The sequence below is a fragment of the Porites lutea genome, chromosome 14, assembly GCF_958299795.1.
Source record: "Porites lutea chromosome 14, jaPorLute2.1, whole genome shotgun sequence".
Lineage (NCBI taxonomy): Eukaryota > Metazoa > Cnidaria > Anthozoa > Scleractinia > Poritidae > Porites > Porites lutea.
In genome coordinates this window covers 16,024,691-16,042,741 of record NC_133214.1, presented here as the reverse complement: position 1 = coordinate 16,042,741, position 18,051 = coordinate 16,024,691, and the positions used below count along the sequence as shown (strand labels likewise).

The window sequence follows — 18,051 nt, the reverse complement described above, 5'->3', positions numbered from 1 at the left end:
TAGGCTTAAACTGTAACACCAACACTGACAAAAAAAGCTCAAATTGTTAATATCAGCTAACGATAAAAGCATATGAAGTAATAAGAGTATTTGTAAAATAATGGTAGAGTAATAATGAAATCACTGTGTACCGACACCAAACCAAACTTCGCATGGAGTGCTAAGAAAACTTGGTTACCTATCCATCCAAGAAATTTTGGTAGTCATGTGACCGGCGTCCACCCGCCCGTCCGTCCGCACTACAGGACATGAACCAATGTGAAATGTTCCACTTTCTAGCTAGTGTCGGATCCTACAACTGATATTGCACATCCATATTTGTGTCAATTGACAGCTGTCAAAACAATTTGTCCGCTGACCAGTATCATATGACTGTATCGCGGGCACAGGTGTCGATCCATCGATTTGAAGTTTACCGCTGACAGGTTTCTAGTTTTCAACAGATCGCTGGCTCAACTCTAATTGGATTTTTTTATTGCAATGTTTTTTCATTAAAGGGAGCTGCGCCTTTGGCCTCGGCTAAATCTATATATTAATCTATACATCAAAGGGTTGATCCTGGTTGTAACAAGAGGCTACGGAGCGTACACTTCGGCGTCGGTGTTGTGGAACTAATTAACTGAAAATGCGGAGGAATAGTAAGAAATCAAATTTGGTAAGCGTAAGGTGTTAATTTGTGACATTATGGGATTTGTCAGGATATTCTGAAAAGAGCAACATCCAAGAGGCCGACTTGCCAAAAACTAGGATTTCGGGACTAATTGTCTCCGAGATATTAGCCTAGTTATGCTCTGATGACTCCATACAAAACCTTCTAAAAAAACAATTCTCCATTTTTCTTAGTCACATCAGGCTTCAAAAACAGCATAGCAGTCTCATATACTGATTAAAGATATGTAAGGCATGGGTAAGGAGTCAGGGGCACCCAACGATAATTTTCGGAAAATATCTGTTCGGAAGACGATTTGAGATCTAGAATTTTCTGAACATTTTTTCCAAAATTTCTTGCTTGCCTTCCTCTCTTAGGATTTTCGAACATCTAAAAAATGGTAAAATTGCCCATTTTTAACCGATTTTTACCCTTAAGGGTCACCTACAATTTTCGGGAGCCTTTTTTCTGGCTGAAATTTTCGAAAAGGTAAGTTTTGATCCCTATAATTTTCGAATCACTAGACTTTCAGCTGGGAAATCCGAACAGATGAAAAATTTTAGGGGATAAAAATATGCCTACATCTACCGTTTTGATACTAAAATACGTTTAACAATGCTATGTTTAAGTGGTTTTGAACTATATTCTCATTGGGTGCCCCTGAGGAGTCAATTACGTTGAGCGTTGAATTGGCGAAAACTCAAAGTCACGAGTTCGAATGTTTTGAGGATAATTATTCACTGACTATCAGCACGCAGGGATGTCGGATTAACAAAAGGAAGTTTAACACCAAAGGAACATAGCCTTTACAGAGCTTTAAAGCACAGCATCCACCAACACAAACTTGACTTGAACTTTGAGTAAAACAAAACAGCCTCCACCAATAATAACAAACCCTCACTTGAACTTCAGATATCTTACGGCTTCCGCGAACTTGTAAACACAGAACCTGAAAATCGACCTTCATCACACTTGACTAAACACAGCAGTCCAGCTCGTGGGAAAAAAACTTAGTTCGTCAAAAGAACTCGCTTGGAACTTGTATACCGTTTGACATAAGGTTCTAGAAAATACTAAACAGGCGAATAGTAGTACCTTTTCGACATATTTTATGATTTCAGTAACTGATGCAAATCTGCTGACTCATGCTGAAATGTAAACATGCCCTAATTAATTATTCATAAATAATCCAAAAACGTAGAGAACGTTCGAGAAAGTCACGCAACGCATGAAAGCAATTTTACTACGTAACACTCAACAAAGACAAAATGTCTTTGTGCAGCATTTTGAAACTTTAAATTCATCATAAAACAGTTCGAAAGGAGGGCTCACTCGTGAAATGTTTTTCAACACTCGAAGAGAAATTTCGAGTCTCTGCGCGGCCACGAAATATCCTCTAGCTATTTATTCCTCGAGTAATTAAAGACTAAACTCGAAGTGATCTCAAGATATCGCGAAGTAGTCCGGTCTCATTTCGTGAAATAGTTGAAACAAGCCGAAAAGTCACGAACTTGCACGCCCAATCTTGTCGCGAAACTAGTGCATCATTTCATAACTATTTTTCACATCCCAAACTACCTTGGGTCGCAGTAGCGCAATCGGCTAATCCCTCAACTTAAAGTCTCCTCTGATCTGATGGGTCACACTGGTGAGTCGGTTCAAACCCCGGGAAGGCCAAAACAATAATTCTTTCTTCCTTGAAAAAGTTAAAGAATAAATCAAAGAAATCGAAGTGATCTCGAGATATCTCGAACTAATTCGGCTCTCACTTCGTCAAATAGCCGAATAGAACCGAAAACCTACAGACTTTGCTTGCCCAATCTTGTCAAAAAATGGCAACTTTAATACATTCCTGAGCGTCGCGAATCCTTTACTTCGCGCTCCGCCGAAGTAATAAATCAGAGAAATCGAAGTGATCTCAAGATATCTCGAACTAATTCGGCTCTCACTTCGTCAAATAGCCGAATAGAACCGAAAACCGACAGACTTTGCTTGCCCAATCTTGTCAAAAAAAATGCAATTTTGATACATTCCTGAGCGTCGCGAATCCTTTACTTCGCGCTCCGCCGAAGTAATAACCCTTAGGAGGGAGTGGGAAAGAGGTTTTTCAATAAGATGTTCTCGATCACCTCCTGAAAACATTTTGAGACTACTCGAACGGACGAAAACTGAGGACCAACAGAAAGAATGAAAGTTTGATCCTTATGCTACGTGCAAACGGACGCAACAAATCCCAACACTTTTGGGCCAACAATGTTGGGGGGTTGTTGCGTCCGTGTTGGCTGTGCTGTGCAAATGAATGCACCGACTTCCAACAATATTGGGACCTGCAGTGGATCTTGGGAAGGATACAACCTATACGACTTTGGAGACCATGTGTAATGCGCGTGTGGCCCCAACAATTTTGGAAGAACTTGAAGGAAGAGCTGTGCAAACGGATCCAACATTATTGCGCTACGCTTCGGCGATCACGAGACAAAAGTTGTTACCTCAAAAGTTTGACTGTTTTCAAGCTTTGCGCAACGACTCTCCGAGTGCAAAAAGACGCAACAATGTTGCGTCCATTTGCACGGAGCTAAAGGAAATGTGACGTGAAATATTCAAAGACAATAAGTCGTTTTTCGTGTTTAATGGTCAAATAATCTATAATAGGTCTCTCATTTTTTGTTTAATTTCAAATTTAAAATAATTCCCATTGCCAGAATATATCCACTGTACTAACCAGTCTACACAAGAAAGTGTTAAGAGGCTATAAACTATGAGTCTATAGAATATATCCGTTGATGTGCTATTCACTTTTCGAAATGAAACTTCGTAGAATATATTCGTCGATTTAACTGCGCAGAATTATCCGATCATTAATCAAAAAGTTTCTACTAATAGTAATCCAAATTGATAGAAAGTTACAAAAATCTTTTTGTATCTAAAATTTCTAAAATGTGTTATTGAAGGCAATATAGTTAGTGACCTGAGCTGTTTGTCTTTCTACTATCTTCAAAGTGGAAGTTTTTACAATAGCAGTCGCAGTTTCCTTGAAAAGTCTCAACTTATTCCGCTGATGATAATTCGGTAACTTGAAGACTCGAATTTTCTTCGTCATTGAAAAATGACGTCATCAGTAAACGCGCCCGCCAGCCTGAACTCGTCATTGGTCAGCACGCAATACATTCTTTGTGGACAAGGTCGCGAAGACGGGTGAGGACGGGGAATCGTTGTTCTTAAGATGTACTCTCGACCGGTAGGGGGTGGGAAGTCTTGCACCAAAGAGGCTGGTGAAGGTTGCTGCAAAATAAACAAAAATCGTACAGTTAAGCATAATAGCCCAGCCCATAATTAAGTAAAAAGGTAGGCCCAGTGAGCGCTAACACTAGAGAGCTTAAGGGCCTGTTTACATGGAGGTGGGGGACCCCAGGTAGGTGAGGTAACCCGCTTAGGAGGGGTAACCCGCCTGTCCATATAATATTTTAATTTGATCACATTTACGTGATACGTGGGGTGACCCGCCACATGTTACCTCACCTATCTGGGGTCCCCCACCTCCATGTAAAACAGGCCCTAAGTAACAACGACTGCAACGGCAATTAAAACGGCAAAAAAAAATATATATAGGTATAGATTAGCAAAACAAAAACTTTGCACGTGCAGCACGCTTTTTTGTACATTTCTTTGCCGTCACTGCACGACTATGACGAAAAACTGCTTAATTTCACGTTTTATGGAGGACGTAAACACGAGATAACGACATTCTTTCCTTTTTCCCGAACTTCTATACAGTCTTTAAGTGGCGAATTTAAACGAGATGGAATAAGCGCGATAATGAAGTAGCGGGAATTCGCTCTTTAAGTGACGTTTTCGTAACCGTTGCCGTCGTTGTTGCTTAAGCTCCCTATGCGCCAAAACGTTTTTAGCGGGGAGGGGACGAAAAGGTGAGCTCTAACGTAAACCATTTCCGAGTTGCAAAAAACTCTCACGTTCAAAACGAGGCTAAAGCCTAGTTTCCATATGATCGCTACGATCGCTGTGATCGGAAAGTGGTTTCCATATGATCGCTGAACTTTTTTTTCTCAGCGATCGCAGCGATAACAGCAATAGTAGCGGTCATATGGAAACTGGAAACCAGGCTTAAGTGCAGAACCTTTTCTGAGAAATGAGTTTTATTTTCATGACAATAAAAAAAACATTTTCATATCAATAGCTTCGCACTAAGCCTTGCTTTGAAACAGAAGCTTGGAGTAGCTCGGAAATGGCCTACTTGCTAGCGTTAATGTTCACTGGGGTCACAGTAGTCAGGAAAGGGTGTGGTGGCGGGAGAGACAGCCCCCCCCGCCCCCACTTCATCCATTTGCCTCATGCCCACCCTATCGACAGCTGCATTGATCGCACTTTCTATAGACAGGAGAAGTCGTCGCGTCACGTTGTCTTGGTGGCAAAATGTCTGGATCTCAACAAACCTTGGTCCGAAAAATATGGCAGAAAAAAAATGAAAAGATGACTTTTCTGTGCAAGACTGCACTCAGGAACAAAACGGCAGCCTATACTTCTTTTTCCATCGTTCGGCAATACAAAAAGCCGTCTCTGTCGAGAACGATCTTGAGATCCAGAAATTTTGCGACCATGGTATTACCTGACGTCACACTTCTCCACTCTATTCTCAGTTATCATCGCTGCAGTGGTGTTTGTTACATGAGTAGAAGGTAAGTATTACGCAAAGTTTATGGGTGGATGGAATCCAGTGATACTCACTAGCTCATTTGGAGATTCTACTTTGTCACTGGCAAATTGCATTCTGGCATTCTGACAAAGAGAAAAGAAAAGAAAACTCTTACAGAGATCTGAAAACATACTCTTCGGTGAACGCTGTAAATATCAAGAACCACATCACACGGAAAAGGTGATGAAACCAAAATAAACCAAAACAAACAAACAAACCTCTTGTTTGGAAAAGAGACTGTGGATGACCCTTCCTGCGGGACCTCTTCCGGCACCGATGACAGTCACTTCCGGTTTTTCCATCAGAGCTGACAGGAAGTGTTCAACGTCCTTATCTGTTCCGTTACTTCCGTTGTCTGACAGCGCGTCTTGAAATTTGAAGCGGAGGGAATGGGCACGAGCCACAACCAGCTCACAGAGCTGCAGTTGTTTTACAAATTCCTGAACAAGAAAAATGATGAACCGTTTTTCGTGGATGTTGAAATACAGTTTCAAGTTTTTGCGTATCCTCATCCTTAAGATCTCTTCTAAATATATTAAAATGACATTGCACTCGTTACCTCACATCGAGGCAAATCCCGCGGCATTTCCCAAGACAACTTGCTGGCTTTACCAAGAACTTTGTCCAGAAGAGAGGAAATAGCAGCAATATCGCGCGCACCTGGAAAAGAAAAAAAAAAACAAGCCTTGTTGCTAGGAATTTGTTCCTCAAAGGACCGGGAAGAGAAGCAGCACTACTGCTGCCAAGCAACTTTTTTCGAACAATGCTAAACGGTGCACGGTTGTTTTAATGGGACAGGTTCACGGTTCAGCGCACACTCATTAATTAAATTACTTTTTTCCAATTTCGTGTTATAAATTCCATAGGTTAATAATCCCTTTCACATGTATCACAGCGATCTCAGAGTGTATTTCAAAGTAGAAGTGTATTTCAGAGTACCCTGAAGTGGGATGGAGGAGTGCTAAAATCGAAGAAAAATTAGTGGATTATGCCAACACTACCAACACTGAATTGATTGTTGACCCGAAGGTTTCATTCCATGGTTGATTAATTTACAGCTATTTGTACCTAAGTTGATCGAGTGACTGCCAGGGGAGTATGCAGATTGGTTCTTTAATAATATTATGACATGATCATATTGCTTTCATAGACGATACAGCATGTCCCGGCAGAAACACAGCATTTTGATTAACGAGCATGCGCTGAACCGTGAGCCTGTTCCTTTAAGAACAGCCTCCTACTGACCAGCAACCCTCTAATGAGCTTTTAGGGAACTTTAGCAACTACGACGGCAACGGCAACGGCCACGACTACGAAAACGTCAAAAAAGAAATGGGTTTAATAAGCAAAACAAAAGCGCTGCACATGCAGCACACTTTTTGTGCGTTTCTTTGCCGTCACTGCGTTGTCGTCGTCGTTCTGGTTGCTTTGTTATTCCACGACCGAGGGCGGTCGTTGAATAAAGGTTCGACTGTAGTTTTCTACAAACGACAAATGCCACCAAGGAGACTGAGCCATCAGCCATGATTACGTACTACGTCCTACCTGCCTGCTCGATACGAAGAACTGCGGAGTGAAGCAAAACAGGAAACAGCTTGAAGGCTACTTCGGCAGGTTTCAGTCCGGCAAGAAAGTGCAAAACCTAGCAAAGAAAGTAGTATTAAAACAGTTCTTGAATGCGCGTTAAGAGTAATTTCGTAAATATTTTGGTGGGTGTGTTACCTCGCTATGTGATTGGCTAAAAACTGTCGCGTCACTTTTTTGGCCAAACAAAAGGAGTGAATTGAACTCCTTCCAAGGACCTGTTTCTCGAAAGTCCCAGTTTTTATAGTCTGCTACACAGCCGTTTTTAGCGTCGTTGCGTGACGACACTAAAAACGGCTGTGTAGCAGACTACAGATTTTAAGCCCAATGTCATATGTTAAAACCAACTCTAGAGAATGTTGGTGGAGGCTCTAGCACCCAAAACAGTCCATTTTGTTTCTTTATCTCTTACATATTAAATAATTGAATCATTTTCAAAACGTTAAATAATAAAACCTCAATCTTGAATGCGAACACGACAAAAAGCGGCCTTCCGGGCCCGATACTCGGCGGGACCTTCGAGAAACAAGTGAACTGTACCACTGTTCCAAGAATTGTATTACAGCTGCGTTTCATGAAGTACATAGTGCAGCATTGTGGATGAAAACTGCGCGGTAATGTTTTACGTGGTCTGTTGTAGGATGGCTCACAATACACGGATCCTACACGCGCAGACGATAAGTGTTTACAGCTTGATTCACAAGAGTCAGAAAGTGCCATTTCGTCATGAGGGTGCCAAGTTCCATTGATCCTGTGAATCTCTTAAATAAAATGTAAAAAAGTTGGAAACTGACGTGAAAAGCATTCGTATACATTTTTTTTTTCCAACTGCAAGTACGAAGATTGAATTTCGTGAAAGACCTCTTTAGCTTGTATGGTTTGTATTCCCAATGTAGACCATGCTAAAGAGAACTGTTTCTCTCAAATTTCGCCTCATTCACGTCCATTTATACGCATAAAATATGAAAAAAATAAAGGGTAAATTCACCTTGAGATTGAGACCTACATTGAGAAAGCAAAACATACAAGCTAAAAAAGTATATTGTTTTGGTCACTGTTTATCCACAACGTTGCTTCGCTGTGTGATTGGCTAAAAACTCTCGCGCCTCTTTCTCGGCCAATAAGAAGTAAGACCTAAATGTAACGTGACCAGGCCCACGCCTTTTCCCGTCCTTCGCTGGTGAACATGTAACTCACTACTTCGAGATGTGATTGGTTCATTGCACTGTAAGCTCGTGTAGTGATTGACTTGAGTGACCCTTGAGTGACTCTAATACCTTTTCGGCCTCTTTAGTTTCATCGAAAAGTCGCTTCTGTCTACGGACTGGGACTGAACGTGCACTCTGCCACACCTCAACCCACATGTTGCCTGGAATGCGCATGCGAAGGCTTAGATGTCCCTCCTCTCTCCACTGAAAATAAAAATATGATCGAACCCTGTTAATACGAACTCTGAAGGGACCATAGACAGTGTCCTAAGTGATAAGCGGTTGATATTAATAACATCAAAACCACACACTAATTTTATTTATACGTCAACAAACTGAACGCCTCTAACTTACAAATAGCCGATATTTCGTCTATAGTAGTCTACGACAGCAAGTAAAAGCCGCTTACTTAAACATTAGTGAACTTACGCAACAGGACGACGAAAGAAAGAAAACGGTAAACCTTGTCTAGCAAGTGTGACAATAATTATGTTCGAAAAAGTTTTCCGCCAAACTTCACCTTCCTTTAAACAGACCTTTCTTTAAGACCATAACACAACATTAGAGATCACGGAAAACTAGTAAGATCAGTCAGATAAAGCCGTGCCATGTTTGTCATACACAAACGTTTTGCCGTCTTCTTCCTTCTGCCGTCCTTTTGGGTGAGCTCACTATTACTTAACCTATACATTACCAAGAGAGAATGATTCTCTCTTGACATTACTCAACAAAATTCTCAAACTTGCAGGGTAACTAAAATGGTAAGCAATTGAATTCTTAACTTTAAGCCGTTTGACTAGAAAGTTCATGTCTCTTTTCACAGTAAGTACAACCTCTTTAATCGTTTAATTGACAAAGAGGATCTACCACCTTATTTGGGACCTGTAGTTCTTCTACATTGCCAGCCTTCGCTTCCTCCATAAGAGCCTTAGCGTCACTTGAAAGCAAATCTTCTTCCGGAATCTCGATATCTTCAGTGTCCCAGCCTTCTTCTACTGATACACCACTGGTTCCAGCTAACAAATAAACGGTTGTAACAGAAACGTTATGTCAAATTTGAGCCAGCGGCAAATGCGCAAAGGCAAATTCGCAAAATAAAAACAGCCAATGACGAATTGAATCCCCTTGAATTCTGAATTCGTTTTCATCTACTCACTTGTAACACATGTGCTAGATTCTTTATTTTCTTTCTCTTTATCCCGCTTTAGTCTTCTCAATTCTTCTATCTCCTCCTCTGTCTCAGGACCTGGTATCCAGTCAAATGGCGAATACCATCGCACGAAATCTTCTAGGAGACAGCCCGGGTTCGCAGCCTAAAGGGGACAAAAGCACATACCAAGTACGGTAGGTATTAGAGCGGTTTTCACTTGACTGTCGAATTGGGATTGGTTTTGGTTTTGGTTTTGGTTTTACTACGTCCTTTCTTGGCTAGTGTATTTACTTTGGTTTTGGTTTTACGACAGTCAAGTGAAAACCGCTCTATAAACAGTAAAAGTTTCTGGAAAAAAATGCCTGCCTACCCCTCCCCCAAGCCAACATTTTGCATAAGTGAGAAGTTGGTGTTATCTTTAAATTATGGGAAGGGTGGGTGCGCAGTTACCCAGAATCTTAAAAGCACATACCCTGTACAGTAGGTATTACCGATCAGTATAAGATTGTGGAAAATGCCCATCTGCCACTCCCCTAAGCAAAGATTTTGCCCTAAGTGAGAAGTTAATGTCAACTTTGGGTTAGGGGAGGGGTAGGTACCTCAACAAACCGTATAAAAGCTTGCGAGTCCACTAGAGATGTTCTGCACGGTTCTCACAATATTACAAGATGAGGTTTAAGCTCTGGTAAGGTTTACTCACTCACTAACATAGTGCACTGGCAGCTAAAACTTTCTTTAAAACAACAAAACATAAAAATTCCCAAATAAGCACTGCACGATAAACAGTACGGCATGTACAGGAAAGCACTTCAAAGTAAGCATCATTTCACTCAACACTACAAATTATGTTAATCCCCACCAAGAAAAGGTTTTCAACAGACATTTAATGTTTTTTTTCTTTTAATGGAATTTTTTCCACACGGGAACATTTCGGAGTGAAATAAACGGCTAAGGGTATTTCTGACGACTTTTACTCGAATGGTCAAAACTAGAATTTCACCCACAAACTCAAAAGTTAGAACCACCTTGTACAGCATAATAAACAGTACAACAGCTGCTCAGTAGCTTTCATTTAAATGGCCACAATTATCATCCACAGATTAAACGGGTTAAGACTGCAGTTTGTCCAGAAGTTTGATTTTTACTAACCCACCTTGAACGCCTCCATATCGGAGAGCAAAGAAGCGCACTGCATTTGAGCCCTCACACGAGCCCCCTCTTCAGAGGTGCCCAATTGTGTAAGGATCTCAGCTTGCTCTTCCAACATGTCCTCTGTCAACGGTGTTGGTTCCTGAGTTCAGAAAAGAAAAATGCAAAAAAGGACAAAAAAAACATTTATTACGCTGGGATGAAATGAAGCCAAACATTTTCACAGAATTATTTTCGCCTGTCAATATACATGATCGCCCCCTGCCAAGTACCCAGAATCCACGTTTTTCTTAACATTTCTTCAAAAAATCTCATCCATGTAGCCGCATTATTTGGAGTGTCACGCTCGACATTTCGGAAGACGCATTGCGTGACGATTCAAATTACTACTATATAGCAGAATACCTTGTACGGCATAGGTCAAAAAATCAGTGGTTAAACAAGATAAACATAATCTTAAGTTTCTGATGATCAAATTACAGTGGACCACCGACAAAACGAAGTGCCACGGGACTGGAAAAAATCTTTCGCCAAGAATACGTTATATTGGGGTTAAGAGTCACGGTCATACATTTAGCATTAGCCATAGGCTTTGCAATAAGTGGGCATGTGCTCAAGTCATACCGAGTCGCATTTTTTTTCTACAAGGACAGATAATCACAATCGTACAAATGGGCGTTAGTAAACTGCAGTTGATAGCTTGGGCACTAGGGTCCCGTTGGTAGCGGATATTAACCCTTATCGGCCTTAAGCATTGTGGTAGCCTGCGAGCTGAGCAAGCTCTTGGCTTAGGGGGAGGGGGAGGGGCGGGTTATGGGGAAGGGAAAGGTATCTCCCCCAGGGTTGTTCGCACCACTTATTAGGGTTAAAAACCATGCCACATGGCAGCAAGGCACGGATAAATTTAGATTTCTAGGAAACTGCCCACCTACCCCTCCCTTAAGCTAGCATTAACACTTAATTCTCACTTTGGGCAAAATGATGGCTTAGGGGAGGGGTAGCTGGGCAGTTTCCCAGAAACCTTAACTGATCCCAAGACACGTAGTTGGAGTCAGGGATCCGAAAGAAATGTGACAAATGCAGCAAATGCGAGGTTAAAGGATGTGGTCAATACCTATTTCAACATACCTGAGTAACTGGAACAAATAACGGTTCGCCAGAAACAAGAAGCTTGACCTCCCCAAAAGGCTCCTTTGCTCCTTCTCTTCTGCACGTAGTTGAGTCATTTTTAGCGCAATTGTCATCTATATTAGAGTCACTATCTGTCCTTTGTATATTTTTCTCGACTCCCAAAGTCCTGTCGCTTTCATTTTCGGATTCACCTTGTATACTTTCCGCATTTCCTACAGATTTTGCAGTCTGTTTTTCAGAGTTATCTTGGCTTTCAACTGCCTCAAAAAATTCATCCTCATCATCCGAAACACTCGACTGTGATTCCACTCTTTCCATCTGAACAATTTGAACTTCTGAATTACTTGTCCGGAGATTTTCCGTACTAGAAATGTTGTTCTCAGTTCTGAATTCAGTGTTACCGCCCACGTTATTTGAAAACTGAAGACTTGCTGTTCGAATCTTGGAGAGCCGCTTTCTTTCAATACAACAGTTCAACATCTGCAAATGAATGAGAAAAACAAATACTTGATCAAAGCTACGATAAAACGGGCAATGAATACGTGTAACTTGTTTTGCACTATTGCTGCCAAACGAGTTAAAAGTGATGTTCTTCGTTTTACCACCCACATTCAAAGCTGTCTGGCAAGAAATCAGGTTGTTGCAAATTAGATGTCTTCTTCTGACTGGATAAAAATACGCGAGACTCACGACATACACAGGAGTTACGTCGCTTGCTGAAAACAAGTTTGCCTTGGGCCGGTAAAACGCGCAACAAGCACCGATTTTGATACTAAAGTTGAATCTAAGTATCTTATTGTAAATAAAAATGTCGTAATTTTTAGCTTACGTAGTTTGGTAGAGGGCCACTGGTTTGTCAGTTTTTGCTGTTACGTATCATTTGCGGTACTGTACAGTACCCAGGCGCGTTCTAGCGGATACGAGAGCGACTGGAATTTTGGTTCCGCGCTAGGTATCATGGGAAAGGCGTCTCATTTTTCTCGTTCACCCTTCCCAGCGTCCTTTGCGTCCACGCTAAACGTTTCTATGGTCCATTGCGCGATACTCCTTGATGACTCGTGCAGTCACGTTTTCCGTTTTCCACACTTGAGACGCCTAGGAACGAGGCAGTGTTTACTCTCTTTTAAATAAAGTTGACTTATGGATTGATTGATTGAACCGCTTCTATACTTTCTACAACAACTGTTCCCAACCTTACTTTTAATTGAGTACAGGAAATAATTTTAGAAGTAAGACCGTACGTAAATACGGAAAGCAGAAACAGAGTTTTGGGTGAGCTAAAAAAAGAAAACTAACCTGTAATTTTTGATGAACTAAACAACTCCCCAAATTAGGTGGCTGCAGTTTTAGCCTGTGTAAATATAGAGAGAAATTATCTGCTGTGTGAGCTAATTCTAGCATGAATATTGAGACGTTATCTAACGCTCGCATTCTGTAGTTACCGATATCGAGCTCTCTCACGTGCAAAGCGCTTACACCGGAGCAAGAAGAGTAAGAAAAAATGGTGACCTTTAGATCCGAGAAATTTTGGTTATCAGGTGACTGTCCATCCGTCCGTCCGTCCGTCCGTGCCAGACTCGTACACCGTCGGTATGTTTGTGTTTTTAGGGTGAGAGAAGATTGGGGGTTAGGTTGAGGCGCACGGGGTATCATGGGAAGGTACGAAGGAAAATAGCTATTTTTCCTTCGTACCCCGCGCGCCTAAATCAAACCCCCAATCTTCTCTCACCCCAAAAACACATAAATAGCGACTAGGTACGGGTCTGCATTAAACGGACACGTGTAACTAGGAAGTTTCACGTTTTAGTCTTTCAAAACAATGTACAATGTACAAAAAAGTGTGCTACACCTGAAAAGCTGTTTGTTTTTGCGGTTCTCGTGGCGTCGCCGTTTAGCATTACATGATTTTATTTTTCGTTTGCGTAGCATATTAACGAGAGCTTCACTTTTAGCCCTGCCTAAATCTATATATTATAATTATACCGTAATTGTAAGACGAGACCCGATGAAGGTTTATAATTCTACTTGGGTTATTTCCCCGCGTACAAAAGAACGAAAGAGGTTGTAAATTTGACACGTATGAGTGACTTATATGAGAGCCGTAATTTTTTTTTCCATTATGTACCTTGGAATAAATATATCATTTTCCCATCTATATCGCATTTCTAAAACAAACTCCTGCCATAAATGCGCCACGGCTCTTAAACCTGCCAAGAAAAAAAAGGAAGATATGCTTTGCTTAGACTAAACTGGATTATGAAGTCTGATAACCTGCCATCAGGAGTTACTTCCTCCCTTCTTTTTATGCTGCCCTGAAAACTGAAAAGAACGCCTGATCGCAGGTAAGGGGTTATATCTTTTAACAAACTGATTTCCAGACATCTTGCAACAGGATATTTGCACGTTCGCGTCTTTCTACTACTATCAGACTCTACTTCAGTTTTTTTTTCCAAATTTAAATATTTGGTTACAATTGCAAGGTTTGAATAACGAAGGCCTATTTTGCATAATAACTATGAAGCAAAATGAGGAGGAGCGGGAGGGGGGAGGTGGAAGAGGGGGAAATGGAGGAGGGAGAAGAGTAGGAGGGGAGATGGAAGAGGAAAAGAGAAAGAAGGAGAGGAAACGAGGGCGAGGTGAAAGAGGGGAAGCGGGAGGACGAGGACGAGGACGAGGAGGGGGCGGGGAGGGGGAGGAGCTGGAAGAGGAGGAGGAGGGGGAGGAGGAAGAGGAAGACAAGGGGTAAACTGACGCCATCGTGGAAATGGTCTATTCTAATAAGAATTTGTGTTGCATGAAAAAATAATAATAATTCCTGCCCAACTAAAATAGCAACACATGGGTTTTATTAAACTTTGAAGAAGCATACTCACCTCCATAACTATGATAAACTATACATATGCACACAGCAAGAAAGAAAGTAAGGCTGTCTTCTGGTGCAGTTTTTAACCCACGAAACTTGTCCTGGAACGTAAATTTTTTCAAAGTAAAATTCAAGAATTAAATATTTACCGCAATAGCGGAGGGAAAAAATTAGTGTCTGACTGGTCAAACAATAGCCGGGGAGCAAAGCCGACATTTTGTGTTGCCTTCACCGGTTTCTCCGCAAAAAGTTGGTTTCTCAGGCTAGCTAAAGGCCTGATTGAATGGCTTATCTGCTGTGAGAAAGGGTTATTACGTTCTAATTCGCTTCGCTCAAACGAACGTAAATTATTTACCGCTTAAATAACCGCAAAAACCAGGCGATAAGCGCACTGCGACACCTAAAGGCGACAAACTGTAAGAAAGAATGCGAAGCTAAAATAACAGTGGAAAATATATGCACTTGAAACATCAACTTTTGAATCTTTTTTGGTGGTAGCTTGACTGTATGAACTCAGTTGACAATGTTTTGTGTCTATCTTACGGATTGACTTAATGTATGTGCGCATGAATGACTGAATAATTGAAAGAAATGATGGTAATGAAATGAGAATAAATTGGTGAATGAAATATCAAACAAACAAAATGGAACTTTGATTGTAGCCTTCTAAGAATCAGTTAAGTATCTACAGACACAAGTACATATTGTAGTTCAATTTTATCCCCAGTTTAAATTTTATATCCCATTGTTTTTGGGTATGGTTATGTATGATAATGAGTTTAAAACAAAGGGAAATAAAATTCAAACCAAGGATAAAATTGAACCACAACATACACAAAGTTTCATCAAACCTGTGTTCCCTGGCTATTATAAGCTTCCTTATTTTCCATTTTATCAAATAGCATTTCCTGTTGTGCAACCTCTAGCTCTTCTAAATCTTGATCAGCATCTGGAAATAAATGCTGTAAGCAGAAAAAAAAAACGGATGACTGAATTAATCCTCATATGATGGAAGACTCAACATGCGGTTACAAGTTCTTCACACCAAATTTCCACATATTTCAGGAAAAAATGAATTTTCCTTAAAATGGCTCACTGAAAGAAGCTCAGTGCAGCTTTTTAGAACGTGTCTTATAGTGCACGATTGTGGCTTTTAACTGTTTTTAGAACAAGTATTATAGTTTTCCTAGTCACGTTTTTAGTATGTGGCTTTTTAGTCGGTTTTAGCTTTTTATATTTTATGTTCTTATTACCAAGTTTTTTATATGTAAATATTTATTGAGTTGTTTTTAAAATTGAATAATATTATATAGCTGTAATTATTATAGATTTTATTTATACACGTTTGTATTTTGAGCCAGTTTTTTAGCTCTCTGACGTAACGTGTTAAAATAAATGATTGATTGATTGATTAATTGATTGATTGAAGCCCCTATTGTACCACTTATGGATCTTCAGCACAAGTTTTTCAGAGTAACCTGAGAAAACAGCTGACAGTCACAAAGCCATCAATGGTTTCCCTACAAAATACAGTCAACCCACGCTTTAGGGACACCTGCTTAATACAGACACCTTACTATTAAAGACAGTTTTCTTTGTCCCCGGGGAAAGAAAGCCCTTACATTTTCTCTAAATTCAATCCGCTTAATACGGACACTTTCTGCGGCCCCCTCAGTGGCCATATTAACAGGGTTTGACTGTAATGTCTGAGAAATTGGCAAAGAAATTCCATACTGATGACGTTAGTGCTTCTGATTGGTTGAAGCAAATTTCCCTGTGGCATGACCTATCAGAAGCACTACCCGGCAGATCTGGGTAGTGACACATCATCAGCATGGAATTTCTGCTCTCGTTCCTCAGACATCATTTCATAGACTGTTCACAGTTCCCTATTTTTCCGTGAGATCGTCGAGATCGAACGCGTCTTACCATTAATGGCGGCCATCTTGATTTTCAGTCGTACCGAGTCTTAACCTGGGGATGAGTATCAAATCTACTTAGGGGGCGGGGGACGGTTTGGCGAGGAGGCGATTTTTCTCGCCCCCCCCCCCCCACCCCCTAGAGCTATAATCCCCGACGCCCGCCCCCTCGGTACATCTAAAAATCAAGATGGCCGCCATTAACGGTGAGACGCGCTCGATCTCGACGATCACACGGAAAAATAGGGGACTGTGAACAGTCTATCATTTCATGGCAAAGCCAGCCCATCAAAAAATGTCAGCTGTTTTCTCAGGTTATGAACAGGTGTCCTAAAGGAGACATTTTAATGTATTACAGGCTAACTACAGGGTTTGTACCTTTTTTGAACAAAAAATTCAAGGAGGTTTCAAGGACTTTCGAGATGTGCGAACCCTGTAACTAGTGAAACCTTGATAAAATGGGACTAGCAAGATTACTTTTCATATATTTCATTTTTACTGGGGCGAAGAATCTTGTTCATTATACCAGGGAATTTGTTACATGTAGCACTTCAGTTTAAGGCTCCACTGTAAACTACCTTAAGAATTTCCTTGAGAAGATTTCCAGGGATTGGAAATTCATCAGAACTTCGTTCACCCATGGCCGATATTCTTGAAGTTGCTCTGGAAACAGCTGTCGACAAGGATGCCACATGAGGACCCTCTGTGAGCCGCTGAAGAGCTTGAGTTATGTCTGCTAAGTTATCTGAGAAAAAAGAGTCAAATAAAATTAATGATTTAAATGCACTTAAAATTTGACAAAATCAATGCTTTCAGAATTATGACCGAGTAAAGAATCCAGCCAAAAATAAAAATTTAAGAAATGTGTAAAAAAACTTTCTTACTTTCCTTTTTTATTTCAGCCATCAAGTTTGTGACCTAAAGAAATTCTAGGACACGTGGATTAACTGGTGTTTTTTTAAGATACAAATGAACATATTAAATTATCAAATTTTGCAACATTTATTTTTGTGCATTCCGATTAATTTTTTTTGCTATTACTCTATAAAATTTTGCCCTCATTCAAATGTGAATATAAATTAATAAAATAAATATTAATTTAAAGGGATAAGGTAATGCAAAATAGCAGCTCACTATCATCATCCATGACTGTCTTGTTTAGAAGCTGTAGAGTGGATTCTTGTCTGTGGCACAATGTTATGTAGCCACTAAGATATTCACCTAGCAAGAGGAGTCAATCAACAATATAATCTTGAGGGTCAGGCATTTTTCAATTACACTTCAACCTTAACAAAAATGATCGCCTTCCTTAACACAATGTCCAGTATGCAATAAAAAAGTTCCCAATAGAGTCATACAGGTAATGAATTCTGTCGTTGAAGTTTGGGGAAATGACACAAGTACTTTAAGACACACTTAAAATTCCTATAAATTCACGTGTACAAAAACTTCTTTTTCAAGGTCATCTGACAAAGTAAAATCTCGAAAAACAAGTATAACAATACAACTATTGTCAGACAAGATGCTGTGATCTGCAAATCGTAAAGAGGCAAGATGGCTTGGGGAGCCAATCAGAACACAGAATTTGCTTCATCTTAAACCACTGAAGTCCTAGTATCAACAAACAAATTCTCCAGACTGATCTTCATACATTTCCCTAAACATTAGTTGAGAGAATTCATTAAAA

At 40.4% G+C, this 18,051-nt stretch overlaps 1 protein-coding gene across 1 annotated transcript in view; it reads right to left on the bottom strand.

Annotated features, from left to right (window-relative positions):
• Window positions 1-3,342: 3,342 nt before the first annotated feature.
• Window positions 3,343-18,051, bottom strand: part of LOC140924140 (rab3 GTPase-activating protein catalytic subunit-like) — a 22,901-nt gene continuing 8,192 nt past the window's right edge. Inside the window, exons 13-28 of the mRNA XM_073374165.1 lie at window positions 17,499-17,585; window positions 16,943-17,109; window positions 15,297-15,407; window positions 14,456-14,546; window positions 13,708-13,789; window positions 12,879-12,933; window positions 11,580-12,062; window positions 10,456-10,593; window positions 9,309-9,465; window positions 9,023-9,168; window positions 8,222-8,356; window positions 6,906-7,002; window positions 5,920-6,020; window positions 5,579-5,800; window positions 5,393-5,443; window positions 3,343-3,931 (exon numbers count right to left, since the gene is read on the bottom strand). Coding sequence (XP_073230266.1) covers window positions 3,746-3,931; window positions 5,393-5,443; window positions 5,579-5,800; window positions 5,920-6,020; window positions 6,906-7,002; window positions 8,222-8,356; window positions 9,023-9,168; window positions 9,309-9,465; window positions 10,456-10,593; window positions 11,580-12,062; window positions 12,879-12,933; window positions 13,708-13,789; window positions 14,456-14,546; window positions 15,297-15,407; window positions 16,943-17,109; window positions 17,499-17,585 — 2,309 coding nt within the window. The 3' untranslated portion in view covers window positions 3,343-3,745. The remainder of the gene's footprint in view (window positions 3,932-5,392; window positions 5,444-5,578; window positions 5,801-5,919; window positions 6,021-6,905; window positions 7,003-8,221; window positions 8,357-9,022; window positions 9,169-9,308; window positions 9,466-10,455; window positions 10,594-11,579; window positions 12,063-12,878; window positions 12,934-13,707; window positions 13,790-14,455; window positions 14,547-15,296; window positions 15,408-16,942; window positions 17,110-17,498; window positions 17,586-18,051) is intronic.